The sequence below is a fragment of the Alligator mississippiensis genome, chromosome 2 (genome assembly GCF_030867095.1).
Source record: "Alligator mississippiensis isolate rAllMis1 chromosome 2, rAllMis1, whole genome shotgun sequence".
In the NCBI taxonomy this organism is placed as follows: Eukaryota; Metazoa; Chordata; order Crocodylia; family Alligatoridae; genus Alligator; species Alligator mississippiensis.
In genome coordinates, this window is record NC_081825.1 from 69,573,174 (window position 1) to 69,591,190 (window position 18,017).

An 18,017-nucleotide genomic window follows, 5' to 3' on the forward strand; every position below is an offset into this window, starting at 1 on the left:
AACTAGGTAATGATAAGAAGTATATAGACGTTTATATCAATGCTGTAAGTCTAAAAACTGAGAAGTCTGTCACTCAGGAATGATACTGAAAGAAGGGATTTAAAACTAGAAATATTAGTCACCTATGTTGACTCTTCCCTAGCATATCCTGTTCATACATGTAAACAATCCTATTGTTATTATAGTCTCTGTTAATTTGCCAGGAACAGAAGTAAGGCGTCCAATTAGGACCATGCGCAGGGTGCAACAAAAAATGTTGTGTGTTGGGATTTTAAGAATTATTTTGCAGTTGTGGAAAAAATAGGCTGCTCAAGGAAAGATAACTCACACTACAAAGGCCCCTGGTACCTTGCAAAAGAGCTGGCCAGGTAAACAGAAGCAGCCCCCTTTTCATATACCCTCAGCAATGAGGAGGTGCACCACTCAAGTGCCATGCTCTTCTATCCTGTGAACATGCAACAACCAATCTTTCTTAAATATATTTACATTTGCAATATCAAGCACTCAAACATTAAGACATGCCAGCATCAACTCTGTCTGTACAACTTTAATTTGGTGTACTGCGTTCTGATGCATCTTTAGTTACAAGATTACAAAATAGTCTTTTTTTCCACAGGAACTTTCTATCTAAGAGCAGTTTCTAACCCTGGTTGCTACATTTTTACAATTCCTTGTGCTGATAACTAACTTCAGTCCACAAGCCAGTAAGATGCAGAATATTCACACATTGCCCAGGAGGATGTGCTCTGCTTTGAGAGGTAATGTCTGTCTTGCCTCTTCTCCTAAGGAAACAAGGCTTTCAGATGGCGGGAGTTTTAGGACCAAGATGCCAGTAGTGGAAATGAAACCAAAATACAAAAATGCTAACAACTGGATTAGTTGTTCTAATTTACTTGGTCTAATAAAAGATATTACATTTACTCAAGGAACCTTGTCTGCCTCTGTCCTTTGACCAATACAGCTACAACCAACACCCCCAAAAACTGGATTATTAACTCATTAGATATTAACTCAAACTCATTAACGTATGGAGAAGTTCTACAAGGCAAATTTGGTGAGATTTGTGTGATGAGTACAGCATAGTACGTAAATCACAAAAAATGAATCAACATACATTCAAAACAGATGTTTCAGAAAACATTCATTTGAAAAACATATTTTTTTTCTTTGATAGATATCATGGAAGTCATCTATTAATTCTCTTATTTGCACTTCTGTAACTCTTCTGAAGCTAGTATATATGATTCATATATATGAGACACAAATTTGGCACTTAGCATAAATGGCTGAACAAATTAAACAAACAAACAAACAAATAAACTATCAGCAAATCTGCACAGCAAAATCTCAAAGCTCCTTTGACATCATGCATCTAGGATGATTCATCCCAGGTGAGGTTCTGGAACATATATTACAAGCAAATTCAAGTCAGTATCTTCTCCACTGGCCCTGTCAGGACAACAATTCTATTCAGGATATACAATCATGATTTCCCTCATTTAAGATACAGTACATTTGGCAAATGAATCTGTAAGTGAGTGAGTAATGGCATCTTGTCATTTAGAAACTATGGTTAGAAGACAACCTCAGTAATATTACCCTTGGGAGAGTGGGTAGGTTATGTATGAGTTAGTTCTTATTCTTTAGGGTGAGAATAATTAGTCACTTTCTATGAATACGTCCATTTCACAACGAACCAGGAACCAACGTACTCCAATGAAAGAAAACCCAGGGTGTCAAGTAAGGCTATGAAATAATTAGATGTCTGAAAGTGATTTGATTTTCAGAATGGGGATGGAACAGTAACCTTTTGATTGTGGTTCTGAATGTAGTGGAAGGAAAGAACTAGGAGGTTCTGAAATATTTTATATATACAGGGATCTAAACTCTTGAAACTTTCTTCTCATGCCATGTGAGTTCTTCTTCTCTTCAGCTGGATCCAGATGCCATTACTTGGCCGAAGAATCAAATCTCCTGCCAGGACAAGCTCTTCACGCTTTTGATTTGTTTCCAACCAGAAGTGGCGTAGGAGGATGGCTAGAACAGCTTTCTCTTCCATCAGTGCAAAGCGCTGGCCTACAGGGTAAATTGAAAAAAAACAGTTGGAGTGCAAAATAACCCCCACAACTGTCCAAAGCTCTCAGGGAATACAGTTTGGGGAATGACTATTTATCAGCTATCCAATTAAAAACTATTGTAGACCAAAATCAGGGTTTTTGAGATACTACTGGGAGTAGCTTTTCCCAGGACCCTATGGCTTCAAAACAAAAAGAGATTAAAGGGGACCCTGTAGGCTGAAGGGAACACCATGACATAAAATGTGGCCTGTTGTGTCTCTGATTGGCCTAAGCAAAGAATGGTTAAAACAAGACAAAAAAGAGTAGGACAGGAGATGGGTTCAGCACGCAGAGCTTTGCTATTTTATGCACATGCACAGATATATGGATGTGCACAAGCAGTAAAAGAATACATAGTACATTGTTATGCACTTTTAATACTATGCAGTGAGTTTGCTGGAAGACAAGAAATAGGGCAGATAATAAAGGATTTCACAGAAAAATGGGGGAAAGACAATAGGCAGAAATAAACTAAGCAAATAGCAGCATACCCCATAAAACTGGCCAAAGATTTAACCTAAAGAGGGAGAGGATGGAGAAAGTAGTGCTGAAATTCCATCATCCCTCAGTCCCTTCCCATTACACCAATTAGGCAGTGGCCTGGAATGTCTACAAAGCATAAATACCTATAGACTCTATAGAACAGGAGGGTCTGTTGTGTGGAGTATGTTAATATTTGCTTAGTTTTCAAACTATGGTCTACAGACCTCTGATGGTTCACAGAGTATGTCTAAGGGGCCCATGAAAGATGAATATGATCAATCAAAACTACGTGAATACCCACACTTACAATTCAAAAGGGTCCACACCTCCATTCGAAATTTCCAAAGGGGTCTACACCTCCATTAAAAAATGTTTAGGGGTGCGTAAATGAAAAAAGGTTGAAAGCCACTGCTATAGACTTAAATAATAAATTTCCCTAGCTGTAAGAAATTAGATCCCTCCTTCACCAGATGAAAATGGGATCAAAATAAAAGACAAATCTTTGATCAGTTTTAATATTTCAGTATCACTTAATAGTTTTGACTCCAGTGATCTTCTACAGCAACAGCAGAAATTCAATGAATGTTGCTGAGAGCACTGCCAGCAGTCAGGCCTTTGTCACTGAGGTGCACTGAAGTAACTCAGTATCTGTCCAGTTTCAGCCTTGAACTCCTCAGGCAGGGGTGGGCAAAATGGCGGATCCGGCTGGCAGCTGGACCCTATTTCCCAGCAGCCCATGCCCACATGGCTGGGTCCAGTCTCCATGGAGACCCCAGCTGCACCTGTGCTGTGATAGCACAAGGCTCAGGTTACCATGGAGACCATCTCCAGCCACGCTGGCAAGGCATGTGGCAGGGCAGGGCAGGGGGCTGCTCCAGAGCCACTGGGTCTTGCAGCAGATGCAATTTGGTCCGAAGCCAGGGCAGAGCCATGATCTGCAGCCTGCATGCTCCAGGCAGAGGCACGCAGGCAGAAGATCGCGACTCTGCCTCAGCTCCTTGCAGCGATGACAACTTGCTCCCGAGCTGGGGCAGAGCTGCAATCCGCTGCTTGCACACACCTCCCCAGAGCATGCAGGCTGCAGATCATGGCCCTGCACTGGCCCCAGACCAAGCTGCCCCTGCCGCAAGATCCCAGTGGCTCTGGAGCAGCCCCCTGCATGTCCTGCCAGTACGGCTGCAACCGGTCTCCATGGCGACCCTAGTCTGGAGCTATCACAGTGCAGGTGTGGCTGGGGTCACCATGGAGACCAGACCCAGCCACACAGGTAGGGGCTGCTGGGAAATGGAGTCCACTGCTGGCCCATGGGCTGGACTTTGCCTGTCCCGTCTCCTAAGGGAACAAGCCCTTCAGATAGTGGAATATTTGAGCACAAGAATGGAAAATTAAGTTAAACCAGAGCAACCTACATTTACCTTTTATCTCAGTTCCTCAAGCCATTCAGAGCTGTTTATGTACCAGAACACAGACCATAGATGCATGGAGAGACAGGTATTTCAGTGTCATACAAATTACATAATTCACATTGTACTGTGCAGTATTCTGGAGCATCCACCAGTATTAGGTGCTTCAGAGACATGAGTTAGGAGAGTCCCTGCTTGGAAAAGTTGGCCATTGCTAGGAATTCTGTGAACACTAAAGCAGCCACTGCAGAAAAAATGAGATGTGAGGCAGGAAAATTTGCCCTGCACATAAAAGCAGTTGAGATCATTACATAGACAGCAGACATGTCAAAAGAAGAAAGAGAGAGAGATTGCTTCATGGGGCTCCTAATTAGCAGTTATGCTGACTTAGAGGGTTTGGAGTCTGTAAAGACACTTCCAGCACTGCTGAATCAGAAGGGAAGCCACCAAGTGATGCAGAGCTACAGATTCAGTAAGTACCAATAATGAGGAAAAAGCATGAGGCACTCAGGACTCTGTTAAAGCCCAGGGGAAGAAAGAAAATAAGAATACGACATAGACTCATTTACACTGGTGTGTAAGCCTTTACCAGTGTAAACAAGGAGGGGACAGACATCATAAATGTCTATACTGATATAAGTGTCTCATATCCACGGTAAAGTTATGCAGGAAAATTAGGTAGCAAGAATACCTTTGTTTAAGATACCCTGGTATAGGTGTTGCATGTTCACTTTCATCTGGGGGCAGGTATTTGGTACTGGAAATCAGGGTATTACTTGCTATCCAGCCTCTGGATGATGAGGTCCTGTAATAGCACCTATGGGAAACAGCTAATCCCAGGAAGCTGCTCACTCAGAATATTAGTGTGCTTTTCACAGTTGGATACATCTGATGTGAATTAACTACTGTAAATGTGCTGTCTCCCAGGTCACTGATACCAACAGACAAATGTGTGGGATTTCAATGGGAACTGCTGTACACCTGAGAACTACGGTACTCATTTTAATCCAGAAGCTCTGCTTGCTTGCAGCAAGGGCAACTCCAGAAAAGCAATCACAGGAGTAAAACAATCATCTACAATAGGACCGACCCAATTGAACTTTGGTTTTTATCATCGGCTACACACCAATGCAGTTCCTTGGTCCAGCAGAGAAGGGCACATATGAATAGGGGTTCCTTCCACTAGAATTCTCAAGGAAGAAACGCTCAGGTCTGAATTCTTCTGAGTCTGGGAAAACATTTGGATCTCTGTGCAGTGCATAGGGAAAAATAACTGTATTTGTTCCTTTTGGTATCTTAAATCCTCCTACAAAAAAAGAACCAACAGGCCAGGGAAGTAACTGTCAGTAAACAAACACATGGAAAAACACTATTTACTTATAAAATACCTTAACTGAAATACTTATATGTAAAATCATAACTACACATGTAAGGTTTAGAACTACTTACTAATAAAGCAATCTTGATTCAAGGTCCGGGCAAAGAAAGGCACTGAAGGGAATAGACGAAGGGTTTCCTTAATAACACACTCAAGATAGCGTAGCTCCTTCAAATCCCCCATTGTGGCAGGACGGTCAGAGTCACCTATAGAAGATCACAAGTGTGTTACAACTACAACTGGCCTAATAAGCTAGCTGCATTAGTCTGCAGCCAGGCAAGGCAGAGTGCCGCCTTACAGAGTAACAGGGGAGGATTTATGCTTCCAGCTCCCGGGAACCCAGGCCAGGCAACTTTTATTTACTGCCCAAGATCCTATCAACCCAGAATGCCCCACTGTCTCTGGCAATGGCACCATCACAGAGGGAGTTTCTTACTACACTGACTCTATCCGAATCCCATGTGTCACTAGAACTGCCAGCTATTTGAGGGACACCAAAGATTTCTTCAAGAAACTAGGTTCCACTGACAAGCTTCCAGCAACTACAATATAAGCTATCATGAATGTTACATCTATGTACACCAACATCCCTCATGAGGACAGATTACAAGCCATAAAGAACAAAGATACTGCTTCTATTTCCATTGTACTCTTCCTCTTTGTCCTCACACACAACTGTTTCAGATTTGGAGTCTATCTACATCTCCAAATGGCACTCCCATGTACAGTCCCCCTGTATGCTAGTATATTTATGACAGACCTTGAAGTCCGCTTCCTCCACAGTTGCCCTCTTACCCCCGGTATACCTAGGAAACACAGGAGATAGCTTCACCATGTAAACACAGGGATGGAATCTCTAAGGGAACTGTTACCAGGAATATAACAACTTCCATCCCTCCATCAAACTAGAATACTCCACCCAGGAAATTAATTTCTTAGGCACCACTTCTGAAAGTTTGCAGTGGCCACACATTCTAATCCACATTGTATCAGAAATCAACTGACCACTACAGCTACTTCTATACCAATAGCTTTTGCCCTAAGCACACTACTAGCTCCACGATCTACCTGCTCTGATCCCACCAACTAGGTTGTATACCTTAAGGATCCAGAGAGGGGATACCTATACTTACATTATAATCCAAGAACTGTAGCCACTCAAATCAAAATAGCCAGACTCGCACCCTACTTTGACTTACTACAATACCAACCCTGTAACAAATACAACAGAATCCCTCAGGCTGTCAGCTACAACCCATAGGTTACAAATCTTGGACACATCATTAATGACCTCCAACCCTCCCTGGAGATGATGTTCTAGCTTACAGGCAGACCCTAACTTCAAATGACACATCCCCAGACTACCTAACTCCTAGTCTCACCAAGGCACCAGGCCTTGCAATGAACCCAGTTGTGCCCCCTCAACAACATGAACCATTTCATCACTAGACCAAACAACATGGATTGCAACATTCAGGGTTTATTCACCAACTCCTCTACAATGTCACATGTCATCACATGCTTACATTACTCCTCTGCTGTCTACATTGGACAAACGAGATGATCCCTGCATGAAAGAATGAATGGATGCTGATATGACATCAGTTCCAGAAAGGCAAAAAAGCCTGTAGCAGAACACTGTCACCTTCCTGGAGAATCCATCACTGACCTCAAAGTAGCTGCTCTTAAGCAACAAAATTTTAAAAAATGACTTGAACATGACATTGCAGAAGAAATCATCCAGACTGGATTGTGGATGTAAATGTGATCTAAACCAGGGCTGTCCAACAGGCAGCCCTCAAGGAGTTAACCTGAGGCCCCTGGGCTACCAGTCCAGTTGACGCTTCCCCCATTGCTTTCCTGCTGCTGAAGCTGCTGCCAGAAACTCAGACATCCCCCTCCCTCCTCTGGCTTCTACTTCCTACCCCTGCCTCTGGGGGTGAGGTAGGGCACGGTGGCCCACAAGGCTGAGGGAGTCTGTGGCCAGGGAGCGCAGAAGGAAATCAGGGACCCTGCACACCAAAGGAGTAGCAATGTGGTACAGTAGGGGTTGCCCTCTTTATGGCACAATGTGGCAGGGGAGGGGATGCAACAGCATGGTGCAATGGCACCAGCAAGGTGCAGCAAGAGAGTTTCCGCCACACAGTGTGGCAAGGGGGGCCCATGGAATACAGTATGTGGCCCAAGTAGCATGTGGCCTGGGGGTGTACAGCATGTGGCTGGCATACCTGTGGCCCCCATCTAGTCAGAGTGGGACTGCCCTACTCTAGACAGAGACTACAGATTCATACCTCATTACCTGGACTAGCTTTTATAGCCCCTATGTCCCTATGGTTTACTTACATTGTTTATTACCTTTGCCTCTCTCACTGGTGTCTCCTCTCCTTTCCTCCTCTCCCTTCCCTATCCTTTGTATTTCAGTTACGCTTTCTATTTAGAACCCCTGTTCCCTGCAAGTCCATTCATAGCACCTGATGAAGTAAGTTGTCTATGAAACCTTATGCCTCTCTGAAGTGGGTAATCTATAAAGGCATCTGTACATATGCACTGGAGTAGTGGGGGGGCACTTTAATTAATGTGACCGCAGCATCACATATATTCAGCATCCCATGCTTCAAAACTGGCAATGGGGGCACTTGAACTAAAGCTTGTTTGACAAACTTTAGTTCAAGCACCCTTGCCGCCATTTTGAAGTGCAAGGATGCTGAACAGATGTGCCGTGGAGGCTGCTGGAGGGAGTTAATTAACATGCTCCAGCAGACTGAATTAAATCGAGTCTGCTCTGACGTGTGCTAATTAGCACATGTCAAAGCAGATGTCTGGCACATGCATAGGTCCCCTAAGGTACCACACTGTCCTGCCTTATGCCTGATTAGACTGAACATACCTCCTTAAAATACCAACAACTTAACGAGCGTTCAGTTGTGCTTATGGGTTTCAATCATTCCCCTATAGGCAGGCTCGTATTTTACTTTACACACCAAAATGGCAGTCACCCAGCTGACTAAGTGCCATTGATCTGAGCATAAGTCTTGAATTTGTGGCCTGGCAAGAAAGCTGGATACTCTCCCAGAAAACTGGAGACTCAGGATCTGAACTCCTGTTATACACACAGACTTTGAACTTGAATCCCTTTGATTTACCAGCATAGTGGTTTGACCACCAGGCCACAACCTAGACACTATATATACAAGCCTCCCCCTCACCAGCTGTTCTTTAGAAATTGGCTCAGGGCAGCCAAGAGCTGGCAGCCATGAGGACAGGAGCACAAAGTAATTAAAGGTATATGGCTCAGTAAGTTACAGGATACTGTAGAAGAAAAAAACAAGACCTGGTTCCAGTCTAGCCTTCTGCTCCCAATGGGATAGAAATGTCCCCACTGTTCTTATCCATTTCCTTTAATATTAATAAATATCCAAATAATATAAAAATGGAAGGTATGGGGCCTCAGCTTCAAGACTCACTAGTCATAGGGATTTGCCAGACAAAGTTTTGTGACTTACACTTGCTAACATATGGAGCCATGGCCAGCCAGCACCCAGACTCTTGCATATGCTCAGCAGTCACACAATGCTTTTACATCCACACAGGATGTTGAGTAGGATCAAAAACTACACCAAGTGCCAAAAAAGCTGCTGGGTAACTGCCATTTGGACATATAAATTGAAATAGAGTCTATCCTAAATGTCTCTCTCTATGATGTTACTAAATTGTCATTCTACTACCTTATTTGCTCACATACCACAGCCCTCCAAAACTGGGGTGGAAGCTGTAAGGAAAGCTAATTTAGGTATTTATGTACTAGCATCTAAGCAACCTATTTCAACTGCCCTGGATGTCTCCGTATTTAAAGAATACTGGCTGCTCATGCAGTGTTGGGGTAAGTGTTTATTTTCCTTTATACATCTATACACATAAAGGAACATGTACATTACATTACAGCCTGAACCAAATCCAATTCACAGGAGGTTGGAAAACTTACCAAACACTTCATCCAGTTCCCTGTGCACTTTCTTCTGGACTTCTGGATAACTTGCAAGTAAGTATATGGACCAGTTCAGACCAGCAGCTGTTGTATCATGGCCCTACAGATGCAGATTTGCCCAGATAATCAATCTGAATTCTCATTGCACATATGCACTGAAATATTTATACCTACAACTCTTAAAGGAAACAATCTTAGTTACAAAAATTAAGAACCAAAACTATAATATTAAATACTGTTTATCCTACATGGTGATTAAAGAATGAATAAAGAAAAATGTTGTGAAATAAATGGGACCATTTACCAAGCAAAAACCCCTTTCCTTGTTCCTAAACCATTCTATGTTAGGTATGTCAGGGGTCTGCCTCTGCATTTATGATTTCTTACTCTAGGAATCCATTTTTTTCCTGAAAAACGAGACTCTTTACTATAACTTATACAGTTGCAAGGCCCTCTTAATTTTCTCTTATTCATGTACAGCTATAGGGAGTTAAAGGAAAAAGCTTATCTTCTTATATAAAAAAAGCTCAACTTCATAGACATAATATCTCAAGCTCTAAAAGACCCCAGTTCATCTAAGTACCTCAAACATGAAAGTGTCCACTTCCTCTCGAATATCTAGGTAGCTCAGTTTGTTCCCTTCCTCATCAGTTGCATTCAGAAGCATGTCAAGGAATGCTCTTCTCTTTTTTGATTCACTTGATTTGCAGCTGTCAACAAAGTTACATTTACTTCCTTGGTAGTTCTTCATCTCATTGGCTTTTTCTACAATAACCTTAAGTAATAAATAATAAATATATATTTCATGGTTTAGATTCTGCCATCTCCAACACAAGTGAAAAATATCCCTGCATCCCTGACTCCAAATGATGTATTGCTCACTCATGGGAACACATATACTTTCATCACTTAATAAAGGGGTGGGCAATTATTTTGGCCAAAGAGCCATTTAATGAGTTTTGGTGAGCTGTTAAGGGCCACAAGTGTAGCCCAGCTCCTTGACAGGTGCCCTGCCCCTGGTCGCCATCTTGGTACTGGAAGTCCTGCCCCCAACCCTTGACCTTTGCCCCCAGAAGTCCTCCCTCTTGCCCCCAGAAGTACTCCTTTTGGGGGGGGGGGAGGGGATTGCCATCTTGGAACCAGAAAAAAAGCAAATCAAATGGTAAAAGTCAAACAACTACTATAAGATATTTTAATTTTATTTCAAAAAATATTTTTGTCCTGATTTACATGTTTTGCATAATGTATATCAAGGTGATTGCATAATAGCTCAAAACAAAGTTTTAGTCTTATATAATATGTGTGGGGTGAGTGGGGGGAGTTTGTGGGGTGCGATTGGGTGTGTGTGTATGTGTGGATGGGTATGGGGTTTATGAGGGGTTGTAGGGGTGGAAGTGTGTGTATGTGTGGGGTTTGTGGAGCAGTGTGGCTGTGTATGGGGAGAAGGGTGTAGAGGGGTGTGGCTGTGTGTGGGGGGATGATGTGGGGGGTGATATGATTTTGGGTGTGTGGGGTGGTGTGAGGGAGGGTGTGGGTGAGGCCCTGAGCTCCAAACCCAACTCTACTGTACAAGTGACTCCATTTGCAGCCCAGCAGGCTCCAAACCAGGGGGCATCCCATTGGCTGGTCTCCCTGGAGAAAACTGACGCAAAAGTTTTGGATTGGCATGAACCCACTCACACGTGCCTGGCTCCTGGCTCAGGAGCTGCACGTGCAATCGGGTTCCCACCAATCCAGTATTTTGCTTCGGTTTTCAGTAGTGGCTAGGACACTGAGACAACCTCTGAAATCTGGGACTGTCCCAGCCTATCCAGGACATATGTTTTTTCTACCCTACTAAACCATCCCAGTCAAGTGTCTGACTAAGTCTTAAAAATGTCCAAAGATGGAGATTCCACAACCTCTCCAGGTAGACTGTTCTCTTGCTTAACCACCCTCATAATGAGAAAGTTCTTCCTAGTATCAAACCAAATTTTCCTTGCTAGAATTATGACCACTGCTCTCATCCCCTGCAGCAACAAAGAATAGTCTATCCTCACAGGTATCATAACCACCCTTCAGATATTTGAAGACTTATCAAAATCCCCTCCACCCCATAGTCTTCTTTTCCCCAGACTAAATAATCTTAGTTCTTTCAGCCTATTCTTATAAATCATATTTTCCAGGTCTGTAATACTTTTTTACACTCTCTGCTTGATTCTAACTTGTAAACATCTTTCTTGAAATGAGGAGCCCAAAGCTAGACACAATACTCCATGTAAGACCTCACCAGTGTGGAGTAGAGCTGGAGAATACCTTTCTTTATTTGCAAGTGGTACTGGAGAATACCTTCCCTTGATTTGCAAATGGTGCTCCTATTAATACAGCTCAGTATGCTATTGGGTTTTTTTGTGCCATAAGAGCACACAGTAAGCTCAGATTCAGCTTATGACCCACCATGAAACCCAGGTCATCTTCTACAGAACTGCAGCTTAATTAGTTCTTCTCCAGCTTTCATTTCAACATGCAATTGCTCCATCCCAAGTGCAAGACTATGCACTTGTCCTTGGTGAATTTCATTTGACTGATTTTGGACCATTTCTCCAGTTCACCAAGATCACTCTGAATCTTAGGCCTACCCTCCAGAGTGTCTGCAATTGCACTGAACTTGGTGGCATTGGCAGATTTACTAAGTGTACATTCAATCCCATCCTTCAAATCATTTATGAAGATATGAAACAATATTGTGCCCAGGACAGACCTCTGGGAAGACTCACTTGATAACTCTTCCCAAGCAGACATTGATACATCGTTGAACATGATAATCCAACCAGTTACGTACCCATCCTTACAGTACTTTTGTCTAGTATGTGAATTCCTTATAGTAGTGAAGATAGATAAAAGTTTCACAAGGATGGTGGATAATGTTAAAGATATTAAGATGAGGACCTGTGCACATTTTTAGCACCAAACAAATACATTCTATTACTTACAGGTTCATGCTGCTATTGAATAATATCCACATTACAAGTGATTTTAAAACTGAAGTATTTCTTCTCTTCAACACCTTGCTTTTGGTCTCAATACCATACACACAGTTGTATTTTCACACCTCTCCCCCAGACAAGGTAATGCTGTTCCTAAAGATGAAACACTCTGCCACCACCTTTCAATTTAGAGTATCAGTACAGACAACAGCAGTTTGCTTTGTGAACTAGAGAACAGTGAGAAACAAGGAATAACAAATTACCTTGTCTGTAAAACTGTGAAGGATCTTGAGAGTTCTGTCACTCTGCTTTCCTTCTTGGAACAAAGCATATAAAAAATCAGGCCAAAGCCAAGGTGTCTTCTGTCTCTGGTGAATCAAATCAGTCATTCTAGGGCACCAAAAATACATCATTATATTTCATTCTAAATGTACACCAAAAAAATCTTCTGAAGAGCCTAGAAGTGTCTAAGAATCCTGATACTGATTGGGGAAAAACCCACTTGACAATGCAGACACTGTTTTAATACAATGACTATTTTATTTTTTTAGTTTATCGTAACACTCAATATCTGCTATTGCAGTTTTTGTGTCTTATTACATGCTGACTTCAAGTGAAATGTATTCCCTTATGCAAGAAGCCTGGCAATATAAAACAAATCTAGAGCCAGTATTTTTTCTGGGATATACTGCTGCTAACCTAAATTAACTCTACAGATGTCCTTGGTTTTAATGTGGATTTACACTAATATGTCAGAACAGAACCTTGGGCTTTTATAAGTATTTATCTTATAATTTAAATATTGCATCTGTTTTCAATGCCGCCACAATTCTAATGTATAAGCGATGCCATCTGATAAACAAATTAAGGGGAAAAAAATCCTGACAGAATTTTGTAGAGAAGATCATACACTTCTAATGTAAGAAAATGTGTTCTGGAACAGATATATTATTAATTAAATCATCTAGTCCATCCTTATTCCAGTGCATTATTTAATATGTTCTGTGTATATCTATAAAGCTCTCAAGAGCAACAAAATTAGCTCTATTGTCTAAATCAGCCTTTCAATCCCAAGAGTGGAACTGGGTCTTAAATTTGTAACACACTTTCTAATACTTTTTGCCATCTAAGATTAAGTCTGAAAACAATGTTGCAAAGGTTGCTCCAGTATTATCTGATGAAGGCCCCTAAGATCTGATTCTCATTTACAGTACAGTACAGCCCCTTTACATTGTTCAGGTAGAAGATAGAGACCTTGAAGATAGACTAATTACAAATACATTTTCTTCAAGACCCCTTTAGGTTTTGCTGGTAGCGTAAAAGGAGCCCAGCAAAAATTAGAATCAAGCCCTTCAACTCTACACTGGGCCTCATTTCATGATGATGTGCATGAAGCATGCAGCTCTACTGAAGCCAAAGAATTAGCTTCATTGTTGTGCGACAGCTTGTTGAGTCTTCTACACTAGGACACTTAGGGCATGTCTACAAGTGAATTTACCTGTACAATTTAGGTGCATGTCTACACGTGCATGTCTTAAGGCACCTTAATGCAGCTCATTGGGCGAATGCATTTGCAGCCTGCCCTGGACAGCACCCTGGCCAGCTGCCCACACACAGCTGTGCTGTACCCTGTGGGCGGCGGGTGGATGCCATGGTGGGAAAGTGGCTGGGGGCAGCGTGAGCAATGAACACATTCCTCGCAGAAGAACACAAAGAAAGGTGGCAGGTGCTGTTCTCCAAGGCACAGATCCTGGAGCTGGAGCAGCGGTTCCAGCAGCAGTGGCACCTGTCGGTGTGCTGACAGACTTGGGAATAAGTCGGCAGAGGGGGCAGGAGGCACAAGGACTCCTGTCAAAGCACAAGGGAAAGCCCCCCCACCCCTTGCCACCACTCCCTGCAGGGGTAGGGGGCAGCGCACCATGTACAACACAGGCCCTGCAGTGTGCGGTGCTGGCCTTGATCCCATGATCGAGGAGGGGGAACAGGCAGCACGGTCAGCCTGCAGTGGATTACGCTGGCTAGCGTGGGTCTGTAGGAGCCATGGCAGCAGTGGGTAGGCAGGATCCCTGATGAGGAGGGGTGGGACAGTCACATCACCCAGCTGCAGGTCCAGGACACCTGTTGCAAAGCTCCCATTCTCCACCAGGCCTGGCAGAACAGAGTTCTGGAAGACTGGGGCACCATGGGTGCTGCCAGCCCAGCTGGTACTGATGTTTGTGAATGCACCTCAGTGGTCTACCACAGCCTAAAGCATAACTGAGTAGAAGCCCTGGCAGCTGTAGTATGGGCGGTTCCCCCTGGAGTCAGCAGGTAAAAGGGATGCATGTCCCACCCAGAGCCCTAATGTATGACAGAAAGCCCAGGGCTTGAAATCCTGCCAAGACCTTAAGGGGGTCACTGACTCAGAGCACAGTGTGACCCAGCATGTCCTGGAGGGCACCACAGACCTCCAAGACAGCCTCCCCAGTGGTCACCTTGGCCACCCTGAAGAGGTGGCCAACACAGCTCAGGTTGGCAGGCGTGGCGAGCTTGAGGAAGGTGATGGCCACCCAGGTCTCCATGGGGAGGGGCAGCTGCATTGTGGTGGGTGGCTGCTCCAGGTATGGGGCGAGCTGGATGTTTAGCCCCTGGAATGTGGTCCAGGTCATCTGAAAGGAGTCCACCCATTGCTCATCATTCCAGGTGTGCTGCATGATGCAGAGCCACCAGTCCTGGCTCACCAAGCAGGCCCACAGGTGCTGGGGCTGAAGCCCCAGTTCATGGATGGCACCTGTGGTGGCATCCATGTGAGTATCATTGGCATTCCTGCTGGGGTCCAGGAGGAGGTCCAGGGGCTGGTAAGTGACAGCGCAGGGGCAGCCAGACATAGATGGAGCCATGCACCTGGCCATGTGGCTGTGTGGCACATGGAGGCAGACAGTGTTGAGGCTCACCTGGGCCAAGTGGTGGTTACTGCGGCTGCAAAGCCCAGTGAGCATGACAGAAAACAGAAGCCTATAGTGCTGGTTGTCGCTGCCAGGGCATGGGTGTACAACAGCCATTTAATGCTGGGCGCAGGCTTTGCAGACACTAATCGTAGAGGGCTGTGCCAGAAGGCTGCAGACTGTTCCCGGCCAGAAAAGCATGTGGCCAGTGAACAATGTATGGGGCTGCCTTTTTTAAAAGTGCCCCTGCACCTGGACAGCTGCAGCCAAAGTCTGCAGCTCCCCCTGGCTGCTGCAGGGAGGCAGAACAGGGCAGGAAGAGGCCTGGATCAGCCTACTCCCATAAGAAGCAAATCTGTTCTCAAGAAGCTGCACGTGTAGATGCCTTCCCAGGGCATGCTTACTGCCTAGTAAACCTAATGCACCTCAATAGCGCATGTAGACATACCCAGAGTGTAAACATTCCACTACTGCAGGAGTGTCCAAGTCACCTGCACTGACAGGCCGAGACACAGATCTTAGAGATCCTTGCATACCAGATCTGGACTGCAGAGTGCCCAAGCCAGATCTGGATCCAGCTGTGGTGGCAGGGCAAGCAGCATCATGAGTATTAATGCAGCCCTCCACCCCCAGTACACATCCCCAGTGGGGCTCAGTAGCTGAGAATTCAGCAGCAGGTCCTGACCACACGCACCCCACCCTCAAATTCCCAGCCTCTCTGGGAAAGGGCTTCAAATGCCAAATCTGGCCCACAGGCATATAGATGACACCTCTGCTCTACTGCACTGTCATTCTACCTCCATATAAACTCCTTTATACCTCTCTTTGCTCATTCCCACAAATAGGCAAGGCAGAGCTTAAAGCAAAGCAGAGGGTATTTTGCTGGAGGGAATGGATGTCCTTGCAAAGGTCCAGATCTGCAACAGAAGTACGTTTTGCTTTCGTAAGTCATCATGTGCTACTGCAGACATTTGCATTCTCAAGCCTAAGATAAACAGAACCATTAAGCAGATGTAAAAGGTCTACACTTACTTGTAAACAGCACGGACATATTCTGAATCCTTATTGTTCTGTGCACCAATATTCTTGCCCATTGCAGTTTCTAGGAGAAGCAAAAAGTAAGATATATATGTGTGGAATCATAAGTAACCTGACATCATACATTCATCTATTGCTTGCAGGGGTGTAGGTTGTAGCTGTGTTGATCTAAGAACACAGGCAGACAAGATTTTTTGGGTAAATCCATTATCATTTATTAGACCAACTCAAATACTTGGAAAAATTATTACTTGCAGAGATGCGGGGGGGGGAAGGGAATGAATGTAGCTGTAGTCAATGGATGAGAGTCAGGGTTCCCCCAAACCTCTCTCACCTATTGACAACCTCAATCTATATTTTAACTGACTGGCTTTCTTGCATACCTACTGGCCTCTGGCTGATTTACTACTCCATCTAGGAAGAGCACAGACCATCTGCAGATGCTTCCTCAGCTTAATGAATGGTATTTGTACTCAAAAGCTTGCAAATATTTATGTATGGCTTTCTTTTTTAGAAGGTATTTTCTTCTGAACCTAATCCTAATACTCCATTTCCTTTAGATCTCCCTTGTTTTGGGCTTTTTCCACTTGCCACCCATGAACTTAGGGTTCATAAGACATAATTGATTAGTCAGATAAATATATGGATACATAAATCAGCCCATTCAATTAAGATAATATGGAAATTCCACAAATTCCATCAGCATTAGACTGAGCAAAAATCATTGGCCTATGCAAGACTGGCAAAGACCTACAGTCAGCAACAATTTACCAACCAGTCTCCCTCCCAAGTGTTTGCTATAAGACACTTGAGAGACTAGCTCTACAACATATTTCTCCAGTAACTGATTCTGCTCTAAGCCCAGACCAAGCAGGATTTTGCCATGGCTGGAGCACTTGCAATCAAGTTCTAGCCCTAACCACCTTCATTGGAAATGGCTTTCAGAAAAACCTGAAGATTGGTGTTGTCTTCCTCAATTTAACAGCAACATATGACACTATCTGGCATACTGGTCTTCTTGCAAAAATATCAAGAATTCTGCCTCATTGGGCCACCTGTCTAGTCAAACTATTACTGTGTGGTTGATGCCTTAGGGTCCACCTGGCCAACTGAACTAGCTCTTGGAGACATCAAACCAATGGCCTCTTCAGAAATCAGTACTGGCATCTCTTCTTTTCAACCTGTACATTAATGAGACTGCCTGTGACCAGCTAACAAAAATTTGTTTATGCTGATGACTGTGCCTTTGCCACCCAAGATTATGACTTTTCAAGTGTGGAACTCACATTTGATGGTAACATCAGACTGACTAGGTTTAATGTCTGGCAAGTAAGTCAGACATATGACTTACTTGCCAGACTTTTCTGGCAATATGGTCCACCCTTTCAAAACCCTTTGACTTTTCTTGCCATAAAGAATAGTCAGCACAAGTACCAATCAATCACTACATCATCTCTGATGTTACAGTCAGTCAACCAGAATTTAACTGCCCACACCATTATTGGTCACTTCTCAACCATTTTCAAACTGAACAGAGTCACCATGCCACAGACCCATACCAATGCGGCCTTTGCAATGACAGCAAATGCCCCTGTGGACAAGTTCAAACCATGTCCCACATTGTTGACTTGTGTCCATTTACAATGATACCGAGTGCCCTTCAGGCTCTTCACACTGGTGATGACATAGCCTTAAAATGGCTGAAACAATATACTGAAACAGC

The 18,017-nt window shown here is 43.8% G+C and overlaps 1 protein-coding gene across 5 annotated transcripts in view; it reads right to left on the reverse strand.

Moving 5' to 3' along the window:
- Window positions 1-532: 532 nt before the first annotated feature.
- The window catches only part of LOC102563645 (cytochrome P450 4V2), a 32,766-nt gene continuing 15,281 nt past the window's right edge, over window positions 533-18,017 (reverse strand). For 4 of the 5 annotated variants that reach the window (XM_059721813.1, XM_059721815.1, XM_014594868.3 and 1 more), the window contains exons 5-11: window positions 16,289-16,358; window positions 12,596-12,722; window positions 9,950-10,141; window positions 9,364-9,466; window positions 5,453-5,587; window positions 5,130-5,309; window positions 533-2,076 (exon numbers count right to left, since the gene is read on the reverse strand). In XM_059721813.1, the coding sequence (XP_059577796.1) occupies window positions 1,904-2,076; window positions 5,130-5,309; window positions 5,453-5,587; window positions 9,364-9,466; window positions 9,950-10,141; window positions 12,596-12,722; window positions 16,289-16,358 (980 nt within the window). In that variant the 3' untranslated portion in view covers window positions 533-1,903. The remainder of the gene's footprint in view (window positions 2,077-5,129; window positions 5,310-5,452; window positions 5,588-9,363; window positions 9,467-9,949; window positions 10,142-12,595; window positions 12,723-16,288; window positions 16,359-18,017) is intronic. The other variant, XM_059721812.1, reaches the window with a different exon arrangement.